We start from the raw sequence: 22,789 nt of genomic DNA, 5'->3' as shown, positions 1-22,789 counted from the left end.
AATGACGTCTCTCCCACACTGGCATCTATCATTGTAATGTTAAGTGCTAGCTCCTATCACCCCCGTAATCCTGTTTGGGAAGCTCTGCTACAGCATTCACATCCTTATCTTTGTTTAGACAATGCTGGCAAATAAAAGCATAAGCAAATAATCTCCACTGTACAGCCTGGCACTACTGAGATGCTGCCATTTGTGTTCCAGTTGACTTTTATTTGCAGTCTCTTATGCCAGTGACAATCTTGGAAAGCAGATGCAGCCCAGTAAGTGACGCAACTGTAAAACTGATGCTTCTATGAGCCTACTCTTTGTATTAAAATGAATGCTGAACAGGTGAACACAGGCAATGGGGCTAAATATGAAAGCATCAGTGCAGTAATTTCTCTGGAACAAGTCAGTGTAATTTCATCTCATCTCATTTCCTGCCTTAGGCCATGTACTAGGAGATACTCAGCTGCCTCATGTGATTAATTTAAAGAGGTACGAGATCTATACAAACATAAGCACCCACTTTAATTGCACAGTCTCCCTGTACCCCCCAGGGGAAGAATAGAGGTAGACTCTCCACAGAGAGAGAAGAGCAGGAGCCTAAGAGAAGGAGCTCTGCACCAACCTCAGAGAAGTCCCTTTCTCTGGGCAACACATGAAGAGAGTGACCAACTCATCTACCTAAGCTAAAGGCTGAGAACTAGGCACCGTGAGTCTTCACCTATGACTTACAAGTACTTAAAATGGAACTGCCACCTCAGACTCTCAAAAGCAAATAGGAAGTACGAAGGCCCATTGCTTTGTTCACTTCTTACAAAGCTGAGGGCTATTAAGTAAGGCATGACAGAAAAATTACTACCCACCCAACTTCCAAAAATACTAGTAACCAGGACCGATTTAGGCAAACAATTATATCTGACAAAGCCAGTGAACTGCATGACTCCAGAGAGCAACTGCAAGACAGAGATGTTCGAGCCTGTTTCTGATTAAGCAGCTCCCAGTTGGTATGCTGTGCCCAGCGACTGTCTCCAGTCTGTGCCCTTCATGATGGAAGGAAGGCTCAGCTCACTACACCGGTCATAAATCTCCCCACTGAAAGGTGATTAGCTTGAAAATCCCTTGTTGTTCTGTCAGGGAGCCATACAGAAGAGGTGCAAATCCATTAAATTACAACTTGCAGATATGTATTCAAGGAGAATACATGGCATTTGGTGATAGATGGAAACTACCGCATTACACCTTCAGACACCTTATACAAGTATCTGCCCCAAATTAACATTCTTACCATCTGATTCTCATTAGACTCATTCAAATGTACTGTTAATCTTGTATTTTTCCTCCCAAGGGATTAATAGTGATTTTTTTCTCTTGTGCACACACAGGATGCTCATACTGTTTCCTACAGGGTGGATTCATTCAATAAGGAGCTATGCTATTAAACCTGACTTGACGTTATTGTCAATAGAGCTGAGCTGCTTATTTTTAAGAGAACTTCAATGCAAATCTCCTGTGAGTCCAGCTACATCCATCATTTCACTCCACGATACTCACAAGTCACTTGACAACTCATTAAAAATATATATAGAAAGCTGGAGGTCAGGGCTGTGTTCCAGGGAGGCCTTACCAACAGTCAAACTCCACCTCTAATCTAAAGAATAATAAAGCTAAAAATAATTACAGAATGCTTCTGGGAATAGAAGTTCTTCAACAGAAAAAGCACACAGGAAGGCAGGACAGCAGGTGGGCCTGTAAGACATTATTAGGGGGACACTCTGGTTTCAGGTCACAAGTATGGTCACAGTATGAATTCAGTTACTGGTAGTCTGGGGAAGGCAGGCTGCATGCCTGCACGGGCTGTCACTCTTTTGGGTTTGCTTAAATCCTACTTACAGAGACCTTTGGGACTGCTTCCCCCGTCCCTGGTAAACAGATCAAGCTCCAGTATCATAGGGGTCAGATTGTTTCTCCCACATCTCATCCTGGAAGGCTGCTCCAGAACCTCTCTGCACCAATAGTCAGGAGCCCTCTTCAATTTCCAACACCAATTTACAGCAGATAAAGCTGCATCCTTTTCGTTGATGCAGCTTTTCTCTCCCCATATTAGTTTCCAAACATACCTGCAGAGACCAAATGTATCCCTTCCCAGTCTTTGTTTTGCTGCCCTGACAAGTCAGGCTCTTTCCTGCCCACCCCTGACCCAAACATGGGCAGTTTGGGTTTATTTCCTCTGCCCTGCTTCCACCTGGGAATTCTCTTTTGAGCACTTTTGGCAGCATTAGCAGTATTAAACAGCAGCTCATTGATGGAGAGTGGAGCTTTATAGAAGCATGAGAAAGGACAAGAGGAAAGGGGCAAGAGGAGTGTTTCCAACATGTAAAAAATGCACAAGTTTCGATGTCACAAAGAACAAACAGGAAACCTATATTAAGTTCTTGCCTCAGGAGTCGAATTTTCCAAAGGGCTGAGGAGCTCCTCCCAATTTCTTGGTCCTGGATTGATTGTTCTGTTGTTTTCAGACACTCCTTCAACACCACTGGAACAAGCTTCTGACCTAAGTGCACTTTCAGATTCTTCGCAGTGAATTTTACCTTTCTTGGATAAAATAGCAAATAAATGGCATTGAAAGAGCTTTCTGGGGCAAATCAAGCTTAGGTTCATCTCCTCCAAAAAAATCTACAAGGCAGAGAGGGATGGAAAAGGAAGAAACAACCTGCTGCATGGCTAACGGTAGAGAAAAGAAGTGATTTTAACTGTTTCTGAGTCGTCAATGCTTTACCTTGGTATTTTAAAGTAAGCAGCAGTCTTTGCTGTCTCTTCCATGTCCCTTCCATTTCTTTCCCCTCCCCTTCTCGCTTATACTCTATATACCTACAGATCACCATTTGCCTGCACTGGGGAAATGCAGTGCACTGAACGGAAAAGAACCTGAGAAAACCTGTTAGCAGTCTATAGGGATTTCCCCACATCAAGGTAAAACTTATGGGGTGGCCTGAACCGTTTAAGCATTCTGTAGTGTCAGAGTAGTCCAAAAATATCCTGCTGGAGACTAGGGCTTAGCAAATTCATCCTTCCAGTGTTTTCTTGTACACTCCATATTAGGTAGACCTAAGAGAGCCCCAGAGTCTATTGCTCTCCCGGCTGCATCACAGAAGACGTCACTGCTCTTCCTTTGGGTTGCTAGAATCTCCTGTTGACTGTCACTGTTACTTAATTAAGAAAGAAGGGGGGAAAAAAAAGGCACTTTGTTCAAGGTTGCTCCATTTTTGGAAAGGCTTGCAATGACTGTCTGCTCCAATGCTCTTCCTACCTTTAGGTCTGTCGTGTCTCCCTTAAAAATCCAACCCCCTTCTCACCAGGGGAAGCTGCAGAACTGTACTGGTACAAAGACGCTCTGCACACACTGAATTTGCAGAGCAGAAGGATATATTCACTGTCAGAGAAAGGAAGCTCCCTCCCTCCCTTCCTCCCCCCCCCCCCCCCTTGCAAAAAGCTATTTTTTGCAGGCGTTGTCATATCTTATTCCCAGGAAGAGAAGAGGGCTGTGCTAGAAAGTCATCGGATTCACATTTGCTTCTGTTTTACTCTGTCCTTCACAGCACTGCTCTAACAATTTATCAATACAATGGAGGGCAAGGCACAACACACAGGCAAGGCAGACTCCTCTAATGAAAACAAATCTTTGCTAGAGAGGAAATAGTTCATAGATTTGCCTCCTAAATCCCACTCCCACTGCAATAATGTTTTCATCACTACTTACATTTAGGGACATAAGGGTACTCAGAGCTATAAAGCACATCATTTGTGCCGAACAGTCGCAGTACTTTGCCCAAAATAATTTGTGGTCCAAAAGCCCAAATGAATAAAGCACCACAGGAATCAAGACGTATAATTACAATAAATAAGATCTTGCGCTTACAGAGCGCCTGTCATCTCAAAGTACGCGCAGATATTAATTAAGCTCCACAAACCCCAGATGAAGTAGATTAGTAGCTTCATCCCTGTTTCACAGAGGTTTAGTGTAAAGTGTGACACATAATCACAGCTGAAAGTGCAGCGGAGCTGGCAGTGCTGGGGATGGAGGGAGCCAGGGCTCCACCTCCTCTCCAGCCCTCTTCAGTGAATTGCCTTCAATGGAAAATGACTGAGTTGCGGTTCTGCGCTCTCTGGAAGAGGAAGGACCCACCCTGTTGCACAACAGCAGCAAAGCCCTCGCCTGAAGTGCTTTGATAAATGCCATGGAACGGTGCTGGGTTTGGGGAGGGAAATCAGGAGCTCGCTTGCTCCCTCCTGCATATTGCCTCTGGGTGCTCAATCTCGCTCCTAAAATGCCAAGAGATCACCTCTGTGTCAGCACCCCAATAACATGGCTCGAGGCTTCACGGGTTTGGAGGACACGGCATACATTATATCTTCAGCACTGTAACCTGTGATGTTGGCTTTTACCTTTCTATTTCTGTGCATCTTACTATGCTGTAACTCAGAAGCCACGCAGACCTAGGATCACACAGACACAATGTAATTAAAAGCTATAGTAAGTCTAAACCTTACAAACAACTCCCTCTTGAAGCAAGTTTCACATACAGAAATTCTGGATAAGAAACAGAAATCATAAACAAATCTGTTGCCATCCAAAAATATTTAATATAACGAATGTACTGTATATACATACTTAAGAAAAACCTTAAAAACAGTGTTACTAGTAAAGCTTCAATTGTTCTGTATGTTAAAGAACAGTTACAAATTCATTTTGCTATCATTATCTACTGAAATTCAAGTTCTTATGACAGCAGTTTCTCAAAGATTCCCTTTAAATGATAGCTGTGATTATGTAAAATATTTTCAGTATCACAACAGTAACCGTCCACTTCATCAAAATTACCCAGTCCCTAATTCTGCTTATCACCTTTGCCAAAAGTAGAGCAAAGGGAGCATCAAATGCAGCTAGGAAGAAATATCTCCAAAACACGTCGCTCATTGTGACTCTAGATACAATTATCCACCTAATTACACTCAGGACAAATGCACAGTTGTCCTAAACTACTTGGGGTGCTTTAATTGTGATGTTCAATTCTCTGTATACAAATGCCAAAAAAACCTGAGCAAGAAATGTCACCAGAAAATGGAAACAGAGCACGGTGTACTTATCTACAAAACAGCTGACAAACTGGATAAACTATGGACATAAAGCAGCTCCTCAGATGATAAATAACTCTTAATGTGAAAACTATGCTCTTTTGTTCCCACATTTAAGCACAGAATGCATTCTAACTTCAGCTTTCAATGTAAAAATGCTTTTAATTAGGGTCCTAGCCACCTTACAAGACATAGAGACGATGGAGTTATAATAGTTTACCCATGCTGAGAATCTGCCCCATGATTTATATGATTACTTCATGGCAGCGTGAAACAAATCCCCAAGGAAGTAATGCATGCCATCCTTGAAAATATTAAGCAATCAAGCTATGTTTTTATTATGTGAATGGATGCCTTTGAAAACAAGGATGCATGCACCATACTGTGAGGTAAAATGAGATAAATGAACAGAAATAATTCATTTCCATGTTCTACTCAGGGGAAACTGTAGTCTTCAAATTATCCTGATGCTACCAAATGAGAGTCTGGAGACAATAGGTTGACTCTTCTTCTAAAATGAACATGAAATTGCATCCTAAGTACATGATGAAGGCCAAATTAAACAGCCCAGGACCCTTTGTAAAGGCTCTTTCTTTTTATTCAGCCCTTGCATCCAACTAAACAATTAAGAGCGGTAGATTTAAACAAATCATCATATAGTTTTTAAGCTCTCAAATCTAATCAAAAGGACAAAAGGAACATCATAAAAAACCCTTCTCTCAATCAAGCTCTTCAGCTTCTAGCATTACCAGCAGAGAGAAATTTGTGCTCCTCATCTGAAAGGATGTCTCTAGCAAGCAGAATGAAGAATACATATCAAAGACTAGAGCTGCAGGCTTCTTGTCTGTGTTGTATTCAGACCCGGAGACTGACATCTCTGCAAGGACCCAAGACAACACCGTTACACTGCTCCTTGATATTATAAATCACAATGCATTCAATCAGAGGTGCTGACCATTCAGAAAATAATATAGACCCTGCAGGCACGAGAAGATGGGAACAGCTGTGATAATGAGGTCAGGTTAATACAAAAGATTTCAAATAGAATGTATACAAAAGATTTCAAATAGAATGTTGTATTTGTATGAAAATGTATATAGGTAATAATTATATGAGAAGACCATGGGATGGTGAGAGGTTTTTTGATACTGAGACTACACCACTACCTTTGAAGCTAAGCTAGTTTATTCTAGGAGCATTATTTGCTCTAGTCTTCTTACCTTAATAAGAACTGTTAGAAGTTCAGAGAGAGGCAACAGCAATAATGAAAGGAATAGGACAGGTCTGGTGATAGATATCTATAAAATCATTAATGGAAGGGGGATGATTAAGAATCACTGATGTGTTATGTCTTCCAGAATAAGACCTAGGTGCATCGTGTCTTCCAGAATAAGACCTAGGTGCATCAGTTTGGCTAAGGAAAAGCTGCATCCAGAGAACATAAAGTTTGGCAGCTGTTTGTACAACAGAAAGCAGACCTGTGTGTCTCCTTGCCAAAGAGTACTGTCAATGCTGAAAGACAACAGGCTCAAGACAAGTTCATGAAGGAGAAATCCACTGTGAATTATTAAGCAAGTAGAACCTGCATCTACTTCAGGATGTCCCTGACCCAAGTCATAACCTCAGAAGTACCGCATTTGCCTGCCCTCACTTTGTGGGTATGACTGGATGGAAAGCAGCTTTGCAGAGAAGGCCCTGATGGACAACAAGCTGGCCATGAGCCAGCAATGTGCCCTTGCTGCAAAGGCAGCTAATGGCATCCTGGACTGCACAAGGAATAGTGTTGCCACACATCTGAGGGAGGCAATCCTTCCTCTTTACTGGTGAGGCCACACCTGAGTGCTCCTCAGTAGGAGGAGGACATGGACTTACTGGAGAGAGTCCAGTAAAGGGCCACTGGGATCATTAAGGGGCTGGAGCATCAGTCATACAAGGAGAAGCTGAGATAGCTGGGACTGTAAATGTAGAATAGAAGCCTCAGGTGGGACCTTACCAATATGGTTAAATATCTGATGGTAAGGTGTAAAGAAGATGGAACCAGATTGTCTTGTGACTGGATGTGCACAAACCGAAAGAGAAAAAAATTCCATTTAAACATGAGGTTAAGCTTTGTTTGTTGTAAGGATGATCAAACACTGGAGGAAGCTGCCCAGGGAGGCTGTAGAGCCTCCATCCTTGGAGATATTCAAACTTCAGCTGGACACAGTCCTGGTACCCTGCTTTAGCTGAACCTGCTTGAGCAGTGGGCTGGATTACATGCTCTCCCAAGATCCTTCACAACCTCCACCATTCCATGACTCTGCTATGTGGCTGACACCTCCCAAACTGCATTCACCATAGGAACTTCTTCAAAAAATAACCAGGCCTTCTTGGGGAAAGGCCAAAATCTACAAATCTCAGAAAACAAGGGTCACAAAACAGCCTACAGTCAATTTGTTGGCTCAGCTGAGGTGACTTAAACCCAGATGTGTGGGAAGCTAGGTTTTCCTACTTTGGTTAGAGGTAGGACTGCACAGTATACAGCTGTAAAGCCCTTCTGCATGGCTGCCAATCCAGTCATGTTTGGTGGTACAGACGACTGTCTCTCTAAGAAAAAGCAGAACTCTCCCAATTAGCACAACTGGTGTTACCTGTATATTCTATTTAACTTGATTACAGAACAAATCAAACTCATTTTTGCTAGATTGTATTTGCCACACATTTCTGTGGTCACAACAGAACACAGAATCACTTTATAAAGAATGCTTTCCCATTTAGCTTCCGGAAAAAAACACCAAACAAAGCCCAATACACATTTCATTTCGTTTTGCTATCGAGCATAGGGATGAGGCAGTGCAGGCAGCTACATGGCACTCTGATAAAAACCTTATCATCTTTGCCCCAGCCTTTGACAGAAGTGAGGAACCATTACCATCTTCTACTGCAATCAGTAAGACTTAAGAATGATTCAAGCAATTTTAATTCGGCTTGATGGTATTTTTTGTTGTTTTCATTACATCTGGCACAGTGAAGGAGATCAGACTGCCCATTTTTTTCCCCTTTAAATACATTATTCTCTTTCTTCTTCCCTGAACTAAAACATGTTGAGAATTGTTCTAACTCGACAAAGTCCTATGTGAGATGCATGCTGGGCAGGAGTCTTCTGAATATCTCAGCATGTTTCTAGTTTTTCTTGCAATAGTTATGTATGGAGCTTTAGGACTCAAATTCAACATGCTGGCTTTGATTTTCTCCTCCTCTGAATCAAAGGGAGAATGATACTGAATGCACTGTGGCTGGGAACTAGCAAATCTCAATTTCTCTAGCGACATACAGGTAGGTGGATTTGTTTCTTGCTTTACAAGGAGGTGTCATCTGCTCCAGCTTATATTTTATGACTTGGTTGGGCACATGTCAGTTTTGTTACCACCATCCCAAAGCTGTGTGTATCGTGATGTTATATAACCAAATTTGGAATCCACTGGAAGAAGCATCTGGCATGGCTGACTAGTCACAGTGTAAGACAAGGGATACAGGCTACGCTCTTGTTCCTGGACCACTGAATATACCCACTCAGTGGAATGTCCATCAGCCCCTTTGGAAGGGAGAAGGGCTCTATAGTCCTTGTAAGCAGGCTCCAGAAAGGCAAAGAAGAAAAGAACAGGGCCGTTCTAATAAAGGGAGCTAAGACAGGAACAGGTTAGACAGAATGAGGAGAAATGTGGAAAATAAACCTCTAGCAAGTTGTATTTCTTAAAGAGAGCTGTGGTCTTACAGCATGCACAGTTTCTAAGGGCCAAGACAAGCTAATTGTTTCTGACAGCAGAGTTGTTCAACCAAAGGAGTAGCTCCACACCTCATCAGGAGCCCTTTGGTACATAAGAATGTTCCCAAGAGCTCGCTAAACTGATTCTATTTTCCAAATGAAAACAGAACTCCTCAACAAATGTGCTTCTTTAGATTAGGTATTAGCCAGTAGTATTTACTTTGCAAAGGCCATTGGTGGATTCTTAATACAGGCTTAAGGATCCTGTGGCATCGCTTAAAAAGTGTAAGTGCTATCAAGAAGCAGCACAACTATGTAGTATTTTCAGTGTGCCTGTGGCTTCCTAACCACAGTATTGGACACCAAGTGCCAACAGCCCTTGCAATGAAGCAGTGTGTGGTACCCACCTCATCAGATGCATTCAGTACTGCAGTCCTGCTGTATAGTGCTGCTCTTCCATGCAGCAGCATCCTTTATATGGAAAGCACCCTGATTTGACAGCTATTGTAAACACCCTACAGTCCCAGTAAACCACAGCATTTTCAGCTAGAGAAAGAGCTTGTGTTTATTATGGTGGTGACTCTACCCTGTGTAAAAGTGAAGCTATTGACACCTGATGGACTCATTCATTGCTAAATTCGTGTCCTTCATTTAAAGCCAGCAGTGCTCTTCAGGTTGGAATTTTCCAAATATAGCCTTGACAACCCAGTTCTGAGAGCCCAGGGGAAGGGACATGGCTACTTTGCTAATTGATGCTGATACACCAGAGAGAACCGGCACTGTCTACAGCAGAGTTTTCCCTTAAAGTGGACTAGGTCGGCTGGATGGCAGCTGCACTAAATCAAACAGCAACCCTCATAACCAGATCCTCTTTCCCTGAATTATTACACATCCACAACAGCATTGCTACAGTGGGAAAACTACGTACTCAAATGTTTGGGGAGACCAGCACTGAAACAGCATGTGTGAACTGAATTTCAGCTGCCTGTGTGTCTTCCATAGTTTCAAGCCACTTGGAACTAGCTGATAATCCTGTCTGGCCTCTTGCATAATCCAAGACATAGATGTCCCTCTGGAAGGAAACTGAACATACCGTGCTCAAAGAACTTGTATTTTTAATAACAGTACAGCTAGTACTTACCTATTACATACATTTCAAAAAGGTATCAATCCTTCTGATGGCCTTGAGGACATGCAGAATTTAACACTTGTTATATTACAACCTCAATTGCATAAACCCAGTGTTAAGGTCTTCATGGGGACACTGTCTCATTCAGTACACAGGACAAAATCCCTTAGCCACTCAATATTTTATTTTTGCCCTTTTTGTCTGATGCATAGCCCTAAAAGCCTTGTTTACTGCACAGTATTCCAAGCTCTGTTCTGAAGGCAGAATGATTAATTTCTTTACAGGCTTTTCTATAGTGCTCATCAGATGCTTTTAACTTGTTATGTGCAATTTCCTAGCTTTTGGAAAAATATACAAGGGAATGCCATTATGTGGCATCCTAGAAGTACTGCCACGATTCATGTCAGCAGGGATAGACCAAACCTTTGCTATCTTAGCTAACAGGTGTAAAACACAGGCTGCTAGCATGGCCAAGCTACAGGAGATGAGGCACATGCTTAACTAAGCGAGTCATTTTCACCGGTATTTACTGGCACTAGGATGGGAAGATTCAGAATTTTAAGGAGACTGAAGGCTATGGAGTGACTAACTTATAGGTTCATGCTCCTTTGAATGCCTCATAAGATCGACCTCTTTAACTCATCCTTTCCAACATGCCCACCCCCCAGCTCATGTGTCTTGGCCTGTTTCCTTACTCCAATCCCATTCTTCTTATCTACCCAGTCTTATGCAGTATTACCTATCTCAATTCCTACCTATCCTTATTTCTCTTGTTTTGTTACCAAGTTTATCTTTCCTCTTCCCGACCTGCTCACAGACTGAGTCTCTGCCCCCAGCCTCTCCTCAATTTTACTTCTACTCCTTGACTAAGAGATGATGTAGCTTACTGGGGTTTGAGGGGAATGAGCATTCACAGATTCCTTAGAGATTTCAGAAATACCTGCCTACTAAGTGCATATAAAATGTGGGGTTTTAAAGGTTATAACTTGGGTAACCTAGGAAGGATTTTCTTAGGGATGGTAAAAAGCACATGACAAAGATTACCTATTCCTGACAAAACCCAGAGGCACTAAAGCACAGTAAATAAGATGCCACAGAAGCCTTTAAGGTCTCTTCTTTAGCTGCATTTTCAGAAACAGTTAAGCCATGTTGGGTGACATTTTCCAAAGTAAACTGGGCCAGAGCAGATGTGCATCTCAGAAATTTTTACTCCAAATGACTACAGTTTCAGAAAATTGAAATGAGAAGACACAGTATGTGGTTCTGCCCATAAAATGAGACAAAACCGAAAGCTATTAGTATCACGTTGGCATCTAACTTGATGGCTGCTCTGATACTAGCAACTTGTCTGAAATTATGACACTACCTGAACAAAGAATGCATTCTATCTCGCCGAGTTTTTACTGCCTGATTTTCTAAAGGTTAGATTACAGTAATGTTATTGCCCCATATAAGCCTGATATATGCGTAACTATTTTGTAACCTTCCCCTGACATATTGTCATGGTTTAGGCCCAGCTGTAACTCAGACCCACGCAGTCTCTCTCTCACTCCCCCCTGACCCCACCTCCCCGGAGGGATGGGGACAAGAAGCAAAAGAATGTAACTCCCACGGGTTGAGATAAGAACAGTCCAGTAACTAAGGTATAACACAAACCACTGCTGCTACCACCAATAATAATAATAATGACGATAAGGGAAATAACAAGGGAAGAGAACACAACCGCTCACCACCCGCCGACCGATACCCAGCCCGACCGAGCAGTGATCTAGCCCTTCCAGGTAACTGCCCCCAGTTTATACAGTGGGCATGATGTGCTGTGGTATGGAATACCTGTTTGGTCAGTTTGGGTCAGGTGTCCTGTCTCTGCTTCCTCCCAGCTTCCCCTCCTCCCTGTCAGAGCATGAGACTCACAAAGTCCTTGGTCAGAGTAAACATTACTGAGCAGCAACTAAAAACATCGGTGTTATCAGCGCTGTTCCCAGGCTGAAAGTCAAAAACACAGCACTGCACCAGCTACTAAGAAGGAGAAAAAATGACTGCTACTGCTGAACCCAGGACACATATGCACCAGCTATTCATTTGCTAGTTTTGCACTGAACATTCAGGATTAAAAATATCTTGTTCCTTGCCTGTAGGTTCTACTCTTTTCTCTCAATTATAACTTCACTTTACATTTGTCCTGTTGTGCGCTGACACCGCTTCAGTTTTGGAGTTGCCTGCAAACCTCACCAGGACCAAATTTATGCCAGGAAATACAAATCTGCTAGCAAAGACACAAAGCAGTCACACGGGTATAGAATTCCTGTAAAAATTACATTAGCCAAGAAAGACTTCTAAAACCCCAGACGGGCGTAGTAAGGCTTTCAGTTAAGATGAGACATCATGATGAAGTATGATTAACTGTTCTGATTTTGTAAGATAAGTGGGTTTTGGTCTTCCACAAAGCTCCCTGTATTATTGTTATTAAGCTCTGTAAGTAAGTTTGTTTTGGGGATGGTGCAACGGGAACATACTTGCTGGGTAGGAATGTTTCCAAAAAGACCCACAAATGTGGAGTCACTGCCCCTACACAAGGCTGGAGCTAAGCCGCAGCTTAAGACAACAACAGATTAGTTTTACTGTAAACTCACAGTTTATCTTGATTTGAGTAGACACAAGACTCTGAGCATATACATGGCGTACCATATATACACGGTATACATTTGTACCCATGGGGTACAAACCCCATATATATCTACATTCTATAGTTACTTGATTGAGATTTTTCAAACATCAGTGTACTGTTAATTTAAAACGTATAACAGTTAGTATGAAAAGCAGCAAAGACAAACAATGAGTTGACTTCCAAAACCATCAGTAAAATATTTACTTTTGACACAAGTCCTAATTAGTTAAAAACATTTAATCCAGTCTTAAAATAGAGGTTCAAGCTACCCGGTTTATTCTTGGAACAGTCACTTGCTCTCAGGATTAGGAAGACAATGAAACCCAGAGCAAGCACGAGCCCTCTTTCCTCTTATTACAATTAATCAGGAACATAAATACTATAATGGAGCTGAGCCCCTGCAAACTCACCAGGCTGTGCATAATTTCCACTCCAGCTGGATTCACTGTGAGCGCTTCATCATACAATTGCTTCGCCTCCTCCAAATTGCCTTTCATCTCTGCAAGCTTCCCACGCATGTACAGTACAGCATGAGATGTGGGGAAAAGACTAGCTGCCTCCTGGATACAAAAGCCTGCTTCTTTGAGATGCTGCTGTTCCATGAAGAGTTCAGCTAAAAAAAAACCACAAACACAATAACCAAAACCCACCCCACCATTAGCTGAAATAAGTCAGAGACCTTTCTTCACATTAACTACACATCATCTCCCTTAAGCATATTAAGACATGATGCCATGATGCTGCACAATGCTTACTACTACAGTTCGTGCTTACTATCACAAGTGGATTTACTGAATGGTTCTTTTTTTAATGCTAAGGGCTCTATACAGACATTCATGGAAACCTTTAGGTGGTGCCCTGACAGAGGATGGCCTTAAGGATTAGTCAATCAGGAATGTAAGCAGGGCTGAACTGAGCCCTAAGGAAGAAGGTCTGGTAGCCACTTGGAGCCATCATACATATTTCCAAATAATCTGAAGGAAAAAGAACAGAATAAGCCATCACTGTCTCCTGAGAACTTTAAACATGCCAGAGGCATGGGATACATCTGACGGAGCTGGGCATCAGATAACTTATTTAAAAGAGTATTTCCACATTTTAAAAGATTATTAGAAGTGTTTCTGCTTATTTGTCTAGTTTATGAGATAGCGGTCCCTTAACTTTTCAGAGTCTATTAAAATCAAAAGGCTTTTATCATAGAGAATTACTTATATTGTGTATTCCCATATTTACTTCCTCATACATATGGCACAGAAAAAAATGAGAACTCTTGGAACAGACTGCTTAGTCATTTACTTTCTTCAACTACCAGCAACTATCTTAGTGGTTTTCTTAGGAAAAAAATAAGTAACAGGCACCCTGATATGCTCAATTGTTCATTTTTACATAAAATGAATTTCTCACGTTAAACAGATTTCATAACATATCTCATGGTTAAACATTAACACTTCTCAGGATTTGGACCAGAACATCACTGGACTAGATGATTGCTCTAGGACCCTTCCAACTGAAATAGTGAATTCTAATTTTAGATTTATTATGCATCCTATCCTTGCAAAAGGCTTCAAAAGCGATACTCAATTTTCACTGCCACACATAACTAAATAGGGAAACTGTTTTTAGAAACACATATATGCATGTATAGAATCACAGAATGGTTTGGGTTGGAGGGAACCTTACAGCTCATCCAGTTCCAACCCCCTGCCATAGGCAGGGACACCTTCCACTACAGCAGGTTGCTCCAAGCCCTGTCCAACCTGGCTTTGAACACTGCCAGGGATGGGGCAGCCACAGCTTCTCTGGGCACCCTGAGACAGTGCTTTACTACCCTCATAGTGAAGAATTTCTTCCAATAACTTCTTCCTAATGTATACATGTGTATACATATATATATATATACACACAAAAAGTAGTTCTCTCAATATAGCAGCCATTGCTCCTTGGTCTATAACCTGTTTGTGTTCCACATGGTACGACTGGAAAAGCTCAAAGTCTTCTTTCTTTTTTAGCTGATGTGGTAATGCAGTAAGTATTGACAGTTCAAGAGTCCCATTCGAAATGACTACTTCATGCTCCAGATTTAGATAAATAATTCTGAAATTAGACATAACCTTAAATGCCCTGGCTTTTAAGGGTAGTGAATATTCTCAGGAAGTCCCTGTGAGGGGGGAAATTAGCCTGAAAATTCTTCTTAACAAGCTTTGAAACTCTGCCAGTTTCAAGCTGCTGTGAGACCCAGATGACTGTGGGGACTTGGCTTGCTGACACGGAGCTTGCTGGGTAGAGGTGAGCAGGAAAGCATCTCAAAAGCAGTCCTGCCTGAACATAGAAAGGCTCCTCCTTGGCCTGTCTGACATGAGACTCGGACCGAAAACAGCACTTCTACTGGTGCACTGAAAACGATAGCATGGCTGAACACCCTTCCTCTTCTGAGGTGGTCCTTCCAGAAGGAGAGTGAGACATCGTCCAGAAAACAGTCAAATATCTTTTAGCCATCCCTAGGTTGTGCTACAGATAAATGTCATTCTCCAAGGCTGCCAACATAAGCAAGACATTAGTTCCTTGGTGAGAGCTATACTCTCTGAGTGACTCATCGACATTTCTCTCTGGTTAATCATTATGAAATCTCAGCATGCACCCCTTCCCTTGGCTCCAAGAGGCTGCAGCTCTCTGTAATAACAGAAAGCAAGGCCGTGTACCTTGTCAAGCTGAGTATGCGTGCAGCTTATTCAAAAGTTTGTGGGAGGACAGTATTTTACTTGCACTTCCCAAGGAACACAGCATTTTCCTGCCAAGTGCTGCATAACAGCTGATGCTGTGCATGTGACAATAATGAGGATGGGGATGTGCAAAACAACGATTCACAGCCTGAAGATGAACACTTCATTTGCAAAGTTAGCGCAAACTTAGCAGTGAAGGGGTGAAATCCTGGTACTGTGCAAAGTCAGAGCAAGTTCTGGATGCTGCCATGTTAGAAGCCCTATTAGCAACTAACAGCATACCGTGACTTGTTTCATTACAGAAAAGAACCAGGAGCAGGAGAGTTTAGATGTGGAATCATGCAGAGCCAGTGTTTCGGTGCATACAAAATGGAGAGTACTTATTTCAATGGTGCCTGTAAATCTTCATCAGTAATAACAATTATTTAGAGGAAGTGCAGCAACACAGAATCTAAATAAGATCTCCAAATTGTATTTTATGATATGGTAATGTAGCATATTAAAGTTCAGTCCATTTCTTCGCAGGCTCAGGGTCAATAAAACACGATTTAATGGTGTGGGAGGCCTAATTTGCATGAAAACAGCATGAGTGAGGTGCCTTTGGGTTACCAAAGGAAAGGACTGCACCCACCCGGCTAAAAATAGCCAGTAAAGGAAATCATTTCGGCATGCATTAAAATGTGTTTTCTGTAAGCTCATTTTTCACTTCTATCACATACTCACTTTATTTACAGATTAACAAAATACTCTTATGCAACACAGAATAAAACCACAGCTAGAGACATAAATCAACCCCCCGAAACCAAGGACTCATTAAATTTATCATGGTAATACTACAGCCGCCTCAATGCTACTGAAAGTACTGAAACACCTGCCTTTGTGTTACCTGGGTTGGCAGCCTCCTATCCACTGCATTATTCAGCACATCTCCTTATGTCACCTAATTATGCTGCAAATAGACATCTAACCAAATTAGCAGCCTTCATGAGGAAGTTCTCTTATAGGGATGTGGCATCCAATTCCACTCCAAAGCACAGGGTATCTCCTCAGGCTGACAGAGATAGAGAAGATACGTAATTCTTATCCCATGGAAGATTCAATGCTTCAAGGAAGCCACTTATAAACCTCCAGCTGCTGGACTGCATCATTCTTGGTAATGACATACTTCGTATCTTTGAATCTCAAGGCCATGTTTGCAAGCTTCCTGCTCTTTCTCACTTATCACCATCTTCATAAAAACAAATTTACATCTGTTTTGAACTAAGTACCACCAAATGCTCTCCAAATGCTACTGAGCAAAGAGATGTACCACCTCCTCTATCTGCTGACTACAAAGTCTAGCCTAGCATGCTCCATTTCTTTCTCATATTCACCCACCCTATGCTTCCCATCTGTGCTCTCTTGCAGAACTTTCCAGCCTACTCTGTTGTTCTTCCAAACAGCTGTCAACACCTCTTTTGTCTATAGCCTCCTTTGTCTTGACTTGCAACTAGACTTCCACTGATACACTGGTCTTAATGCTGGACCCAGGCTGTGAGAGCAACATACATCTCCAGTCAGGCTATCATTAGCTCCTAATATGAGCTCCTCGTTCTTCCAGCTGCTTCTGCTAGCATTTAAGCTCATCTACTGTGAGGACCCTTAATCAAGGGAGAATTGCCAGATGCCTATCATCTACTTGCTCTCCAAAGACCAGAGACAAACCCGCAGACTGAGAGCACTCCCCAGAACATTGACAAAATTGTGTCTCCTACAGTCAGGCTCCTTTTGTTGTCTCCAAGGTTGATTATTGACAAGGCTCTGTTAAGGAGTCCACCAGAGGAGTAACAACAGCGTAATCTAGTCACGTCTGCATCAGAGCGCTACTCTGAGGAACAGGGTTGCTTGCCATCACCTTGAACACTGATTCTGTTCTCGGTTTCCTAGGTGTTTCAAAGCAGTGTCAAGAGTGATTGTGCTTGTCACCATGGAAGCTGCAACAACTGTAATTCTAGCAAAAAAAAAACAAATAAATCAAACTGATGTGAAATGTATTCCTGCAGTGTGAACAAGCCAAGAGTTAAAGCCCCATTCCTTGTGAATCACGTCTGGTGTTACCCCAGACGCAGCACTTAAACTCCCACAAGCAGACTGCTCCACACCACTTGGTTGTGTGTGCCTGCCAGATCTAAAGCACTTGTCTACTCTTGTCCACCCAAAAAATGCTACTGCACAGTGACATGGCCAGCGCAATGCAGTCAGATGCCCAGCAGGGTGGTACAGCGGGGAGCAGCACTTCACGCTTTAGAAAGGTGACAGCACCTGTGAGGATGTGTAGGGAGGTGATTTCTGTTTCACATCATCTGCCTTCAGGATTGTAACTTGCTTGTAACTGCGGCAGCCCTTAGCCAGCTGGAAAGACCCGCTCCTCTGAGACAGCTCTGCCTTCAGCAGTGAGTACAGAGCTGTTACTGCCACAAAGGATTCTCCCCCAACACTTTACTTTCCGATAGATGAGGTTTAGTCACTGTTCCATGTTACGGCACCACCCTGCATGCAGGAGCTTGGCAATTTGTGGGTAGATTAGATGGAACATTCCTCAAGCTGTATCCTGACTGCAATCATTTCATTTGATGAAAACCTGCGATACAGAAATGAAGAAGAGAAACTGCCACATGTTCCCATCCACCTGAGCTCAGACACTCTTTTGAAAGAGGCAACAGACTTACATCCTCAAAGGCTATCTCTGCATGCAAACTGGTAGTTAACTGGAGGCCAGGGACCCACTTTGAGTGTCCAAGCTTTGGGTTTCACAGGGGCTGAAATGGCCACTATCTTCTTTATTTACTAATTAGAGTGAAAGTTTCTGAAAGCAACACAGAACCACCACAAGCTATATTCTACACTAAATGGCATGGTCAAGCCATTATTTGAAATACTAAGAAAAAGCTGGTTCCTTTCTGTGAAGTAAGGCCTGCTCACTGGTGAGGAAACAGCTGTTTCACAGCTGGGAGATGCAATAAGGCCAACACCAATAAGGGTGACATAAAAATGATTCCATTAGAAGGGCACCTTTTGGGTTTTCCTGTGCCCTCTTTCAAAACATGTATTACTGGCTGCAGCCAAAGAAAGGACTCCTAAGTCTTCATATTCCAACCCAGTTAAGTATAAATTCCTATTTTCTGTCTTTGGCATGAATAAATGTCCTGATTCCTTCTTCTTGAGTGTCCACGCCCAAAATTTACTGAGAAGCTGAGGAAATATGAGTATTTGGTACCCTCTGTTGTTCTCTGGGCACTACTGGCACTGCAACAGGTTCCTCTGCATCTCTTGGCAAAGGATCCACAGACTGCTTAACAAAGAGCATTGCTAGCTGCTGGCCGTGTCCTTCTCAAGTGAGTGCTCAACACACACGTACATGTTTGCATGTCCCAGATTTGGAGAAATGGCATGTGCTCTTTGAAGACCGCCCATGCCAACGGATTATCAGTCCACAGCATTTCATGTCCTGCTCCAGCAATGAGCAATATCCAGAAGCCTCAGGAATGGGGGAAGCAATCCAAAAATGCCCGATACTGATGTAGGGCCAAGACTCCTTTTGACTTTTTAGATTCACTGCTGATAGAAAACACAATAAACCAACCTGGAGAATGTAGATCAAAACCTAGCATCTCCCCCCTAAGGACATTCACGTGAAGAGATACAGGGAATTTGGTGGTCCTTAGCCAGCACCAGAAAAGCCTCGGACAGAGCTTGCTAAACCAGGAGGCTTCTTAGCTTCACCAACAGCACTTCAAAGTGGACCAAACCTGCTCACTTTACCATTTCTACCTCTGGTGCTAAGTGTTCCTAATCCCTCCTAGTGAGCAAACACTGCAGGGCAGCCATTGTTGCAGTACAGCTTTATTACACAGCTATCGCTGAGGAGAATAAAGGACCCTCTCCTGCTTGCTCTTGCAGGCTCCAACTTCTCATACTGCTTTGTGTCACTGTAGAGAGCCACAAAAACCAGCAGCGCTTACGGAGCTCAACAACTTAAAGCAGTGAATGGGGACATTCTGAATTTGAAATTCTAAAATTTGAAAGCACTTAAAAAAAAAAACCAACAAATAAGAAGACAGAAAAATATTAGAATTGCTCCAACAACCAACGCTGCATCATGGGACAGCATCTGATCCCAGCTATTCTGGCAATGTCAGTGAAGATGTTTCCCAGCTCTGATGAATGCCTTTAATATCAGTGCTAATAACTTGAGGGGGCTTAGGATGGCTGAAAGGGAAGGAGGAGCATGTAAGCACCCACGTGAACACAAGCTGGGCACCTGCTGTGCAGCACGGGACAGCCAGGGTTGAGATTGCAGCCCACTGGCCCTTAGACACAGCCCATCTCCTCCAACACGGTTTTTTCCCAGGAACTGGCCCGTATGGAATAAAATAAATAAATCACAGGCATTTTGTGAAGGGAAAAAAGAAAGTTCCTGCTGTCCCTAGCTCAGGGGAGCAGATGTTTTTCCATTAGCTCACTGCTCTCTGCTGCACTGCCTCTCTTTGCGTTTCTCATCCATGGCATGTTCATTACAGTATTTTTTCCCTAGGGTAAACTCAAGACAGCAGGTAGCCCACTCCAGCCCCACTGCGAGCACATGGAATAGTTATCCTAGCCATTTTCCTTTAAGTGCTCCTTTAAATTAGCCGCAGGTCTACCTGGTGAGTTTTGCAGACTGCGCTTAGCAGGCATTTAGCCAAACTTAGATCAAATTACCAGACCTACTTTGCTGTGAGTGGCCATATTTGGTAAAGTATTGGGTTAGTCAAGAAGCTAAATTGTCAGATATAAAGTACTAGTGAAGACAGAGTGGACATTGTAGTTAAAAGTAAAGCTTACAATAATATAGCAACAGGAGCTGGGATATTAGAACTTTTATTAAAACTGGCTTGCAGCAGTCTAAAATGCTCCATATAAATAGAGCATACTGTTATTATTGCCTGGAAATATAATCACACGTACTTCAGATAAGAAATCACTCCGGTTACCCAAACAGCCTTAAAACTATTAAAACTATTTCTTTTCAGTACTGACACGCTTTCCTCTCTGGGTCAAAAGTGATCTTATAAAACTGTTAAAAGAAGGTAAATTTTGGCCATCAATTTGAACTATTTCAAGTACATTTCCCTTCGCCAAACAGCATGACTGTATTCTCTGAACAGAAAGGAAGAGTACTGGCATGATTTTATAAAGGAAATAAGGGGTAGGAATAGTTCCTAGGTCAGACATTCCTCTTGGTAACACAAGCAGTAATGTCTAGGATTCCCCTTGCAGCTCCTCCTGCAACAAGAGGTAGGAGTTAACAAGCTTTATCAACGCTACAGAAGTTCCTTCTCTCCTCTCAAAGTTGAATTCAAGCTCTCAGACATGAAAAGAAGAACAAAGAGGAGAAATGAGCGTAAGGATTGCATAAAGACCACCTCTCCTGGAGCTGCATGACCACGGCAAGCGCACTGCAGCATCCTTCCTGAGTACTCCACGAAATGAGCTGTTTCTCAGATTTGTGGCCAAGAACAACATTTGGGCTTATTAATGTTAAACTTAATGAGATGGCTCCCTTTTAAGAGTCACTGCTCTTCAAGAGGACTGGAAGAAGGGTTATTGATGAAAGAGACCAGACAAGCTGTGTTAACAGTCTTTGCTGCAGAACACTCACAAACAGAATATGCCTATTAGCATTCCAAGCATGCTAGCTGTCAGGAGTGGACAACCTCGCTAGTCTTTGGGGACAGCAGACCTTGTACTCTTCCAAAGTTAACTGAGACTACCTGCAGGGAAAACAGGAAGATACAGAAGCCTACCAAGAAACGTGCTAAGTTCCCTGCTGCAGATGACTGTACTTGCAGCTGGTCCTGCAAGAGAAGGCTGGACATAAGATTAACAGTGAGAATTCGCAGTTCTATTTGGATGTGTGAAAGAGAAGAGTGCTCCTTCTAGCAACCACAGACCCACCAAGTAGCAATGTGGTCACTTACAGGAAGCTAAAAAAGTACTTAACTTGCTAAAATTCACCAGGCATTGCTGCAGAGAACAAGGTGCAGCATCCATTATAGTGCAGCACATCTGGATTTAGCAGCTGCACTTCCAAAGCTGCTGCTTTATTATCTTCCCTACATAACTGTGCTGGTCATAAACCCAGAAAAGTTACAGATAAAAACACTAAGTCTATGCCCTCGTATGCATAAGACAATCTCTTTTGTGTTGTGATAAAGATACTTAACTATTTGCACAGGGTTCACAGCCACGGTTAAAGGATGCACATATTCTCAGGCATTAATTGTGAGACCTATTAGGAGTGCAGCAAGGGCTCTCCAGCTCCAAGGGACTGAGGATGCTTCTGCAATAGGCAGGAACTCCAATTGCAGCTGCAGGTGGAGAATGACACTGCAAGGATTCCCCTCTGTAAGCACCATCTGAGAGCTACCACCCGCTAACAGGCCCTTTTGCAGGAGTATGTGCTGGCTCTGTGGCCTGGCCTGGCTGCTGGAGGGCTGCAGGAACAGCCTCACACAGCTGTGGGATAGCTGGCTTAGTATACCCCTTTCCAATTTAAGTGCTCCAACTCCATCACTTGGTTCATCACATTCATTTTCATGCCTTGGGATATGAAGAGGCACAGGAACTGTAACGGCTATAATGGAACCCAGACACGATTGCAGCCTGTGCTATAAATTCATACCCACACACAGACACATGGCCAGCTGCGTCCTGTTCGTGTCTGAAAAGGACAGATGCTTTGTTATAAATTTGCCGTTAGTATGAGGTTAGGAAATAATTGTAATAATTTTATCATCTAAAGATTTATGATTCATGTAAAAAGGTTAAAGCATTAATGACACCAAACCCAACAATACACAAGCCATTTCCTAAAGGCAGATTAACATTTTTTCCCCTTTAGAGATAGGACACTGAGGCATGAAAAAGTTAGGCAACTTGCCTAGAGCCACAAGATTAGTCATTGACTGAAAAAGAACAAGCCCAAGCTAAACTTGATAGAAATCTACAGTGTACTGGTGCAGCTCTTTCATTAATATGAAGGGACTCCAGATGCAGGTGTCAGACTGTTATCGCCTGTTGCTTTCCACAGCTGTTAATTTTGGGGTGAGCTGTAATGCGAAAGCATGTGACTTCCTCAACTGGTTCTGACCGCGCATCTCTGTTTAATTCGTTGTTTATAAAATGCCTCTGTTTTGGAAGTTATTAACTTCTTATGGGAAAGATTCTAGCACAGAGGGTCAGTGATGATACCCTTTTGGACTATTCCACTCGCTAAGCCTAGTGTTAGATCCAACCCACTTCAAAGAAGTCCTCTAATTATTCAGGTGCTGTGCCCTTGTCTGCAGAGAGTAAAGACTACCTCAAAATACCTGCATCTCTCCTCATCT

The 22,789-nt window shown here is 42.6% G+C and overlaps 1 protein-coding gene across 7 annotated transcripts in view; it reads right to left on the bottom strand.

The window, feature by feature from the left end:
• TTC7A (tetratricopeptide repeat domain 7A) overlaps nucleotides 1-22,789 on the bottom strand; it is a 171,010-nt gene that overhangs the window by 23,136 nt on the left and 125,085 nt on the right. For 3 of the 7 annotated variants that reach the window (XM_061475309.1, XM_061475313.1, XM_061475314.1), the window contains one exon: nucleotides 13,071-13,273. The exons of 1 other annotated variant lie outside the window; for it this stretch is intronic. In XM_061475309.1, coding sequence (XP_061331293.1) covers nucleotides 13,071-13,273 — 203 coding nt within the window. Of the gene's footprint in view, nucleotides 1-6,970; nucleotides 8,357-13,070; nucleotides 13,274-17,681; nucleotides 18,001-22,789 lie in introns of those variants that run through there. 3 more of the 7 variants (XM_061475310.1, XR_009747199.1, XR_009747200.1) reach the window with 3 other exon arrangements.

Source organism: Pezoporus flaviventris, unplaced genomic scaffold (genome assembly GCF_033815535.1).
Source record: "Pezoporus flaviventris isolate CSIRO_AGI_PZ_B2104156 unplaced genomic scaffold, CSIRO_AGI_Pfla_v1 ptg000083l, whole genome shotgun sequence".
NCBI classification, from domain to species: domain Eukaryota; kingdom Metazoa; phylum Chordata; class Aves; order Psittaciformes; family Psittacidae; genus Pezoporus; species Pezoporus flaviventris.
The sequence above is the reverse complement of the archived record's forward strand: the minus strand, read 5'-3'. Positions and strand labels throughout refer to the sequence as shown.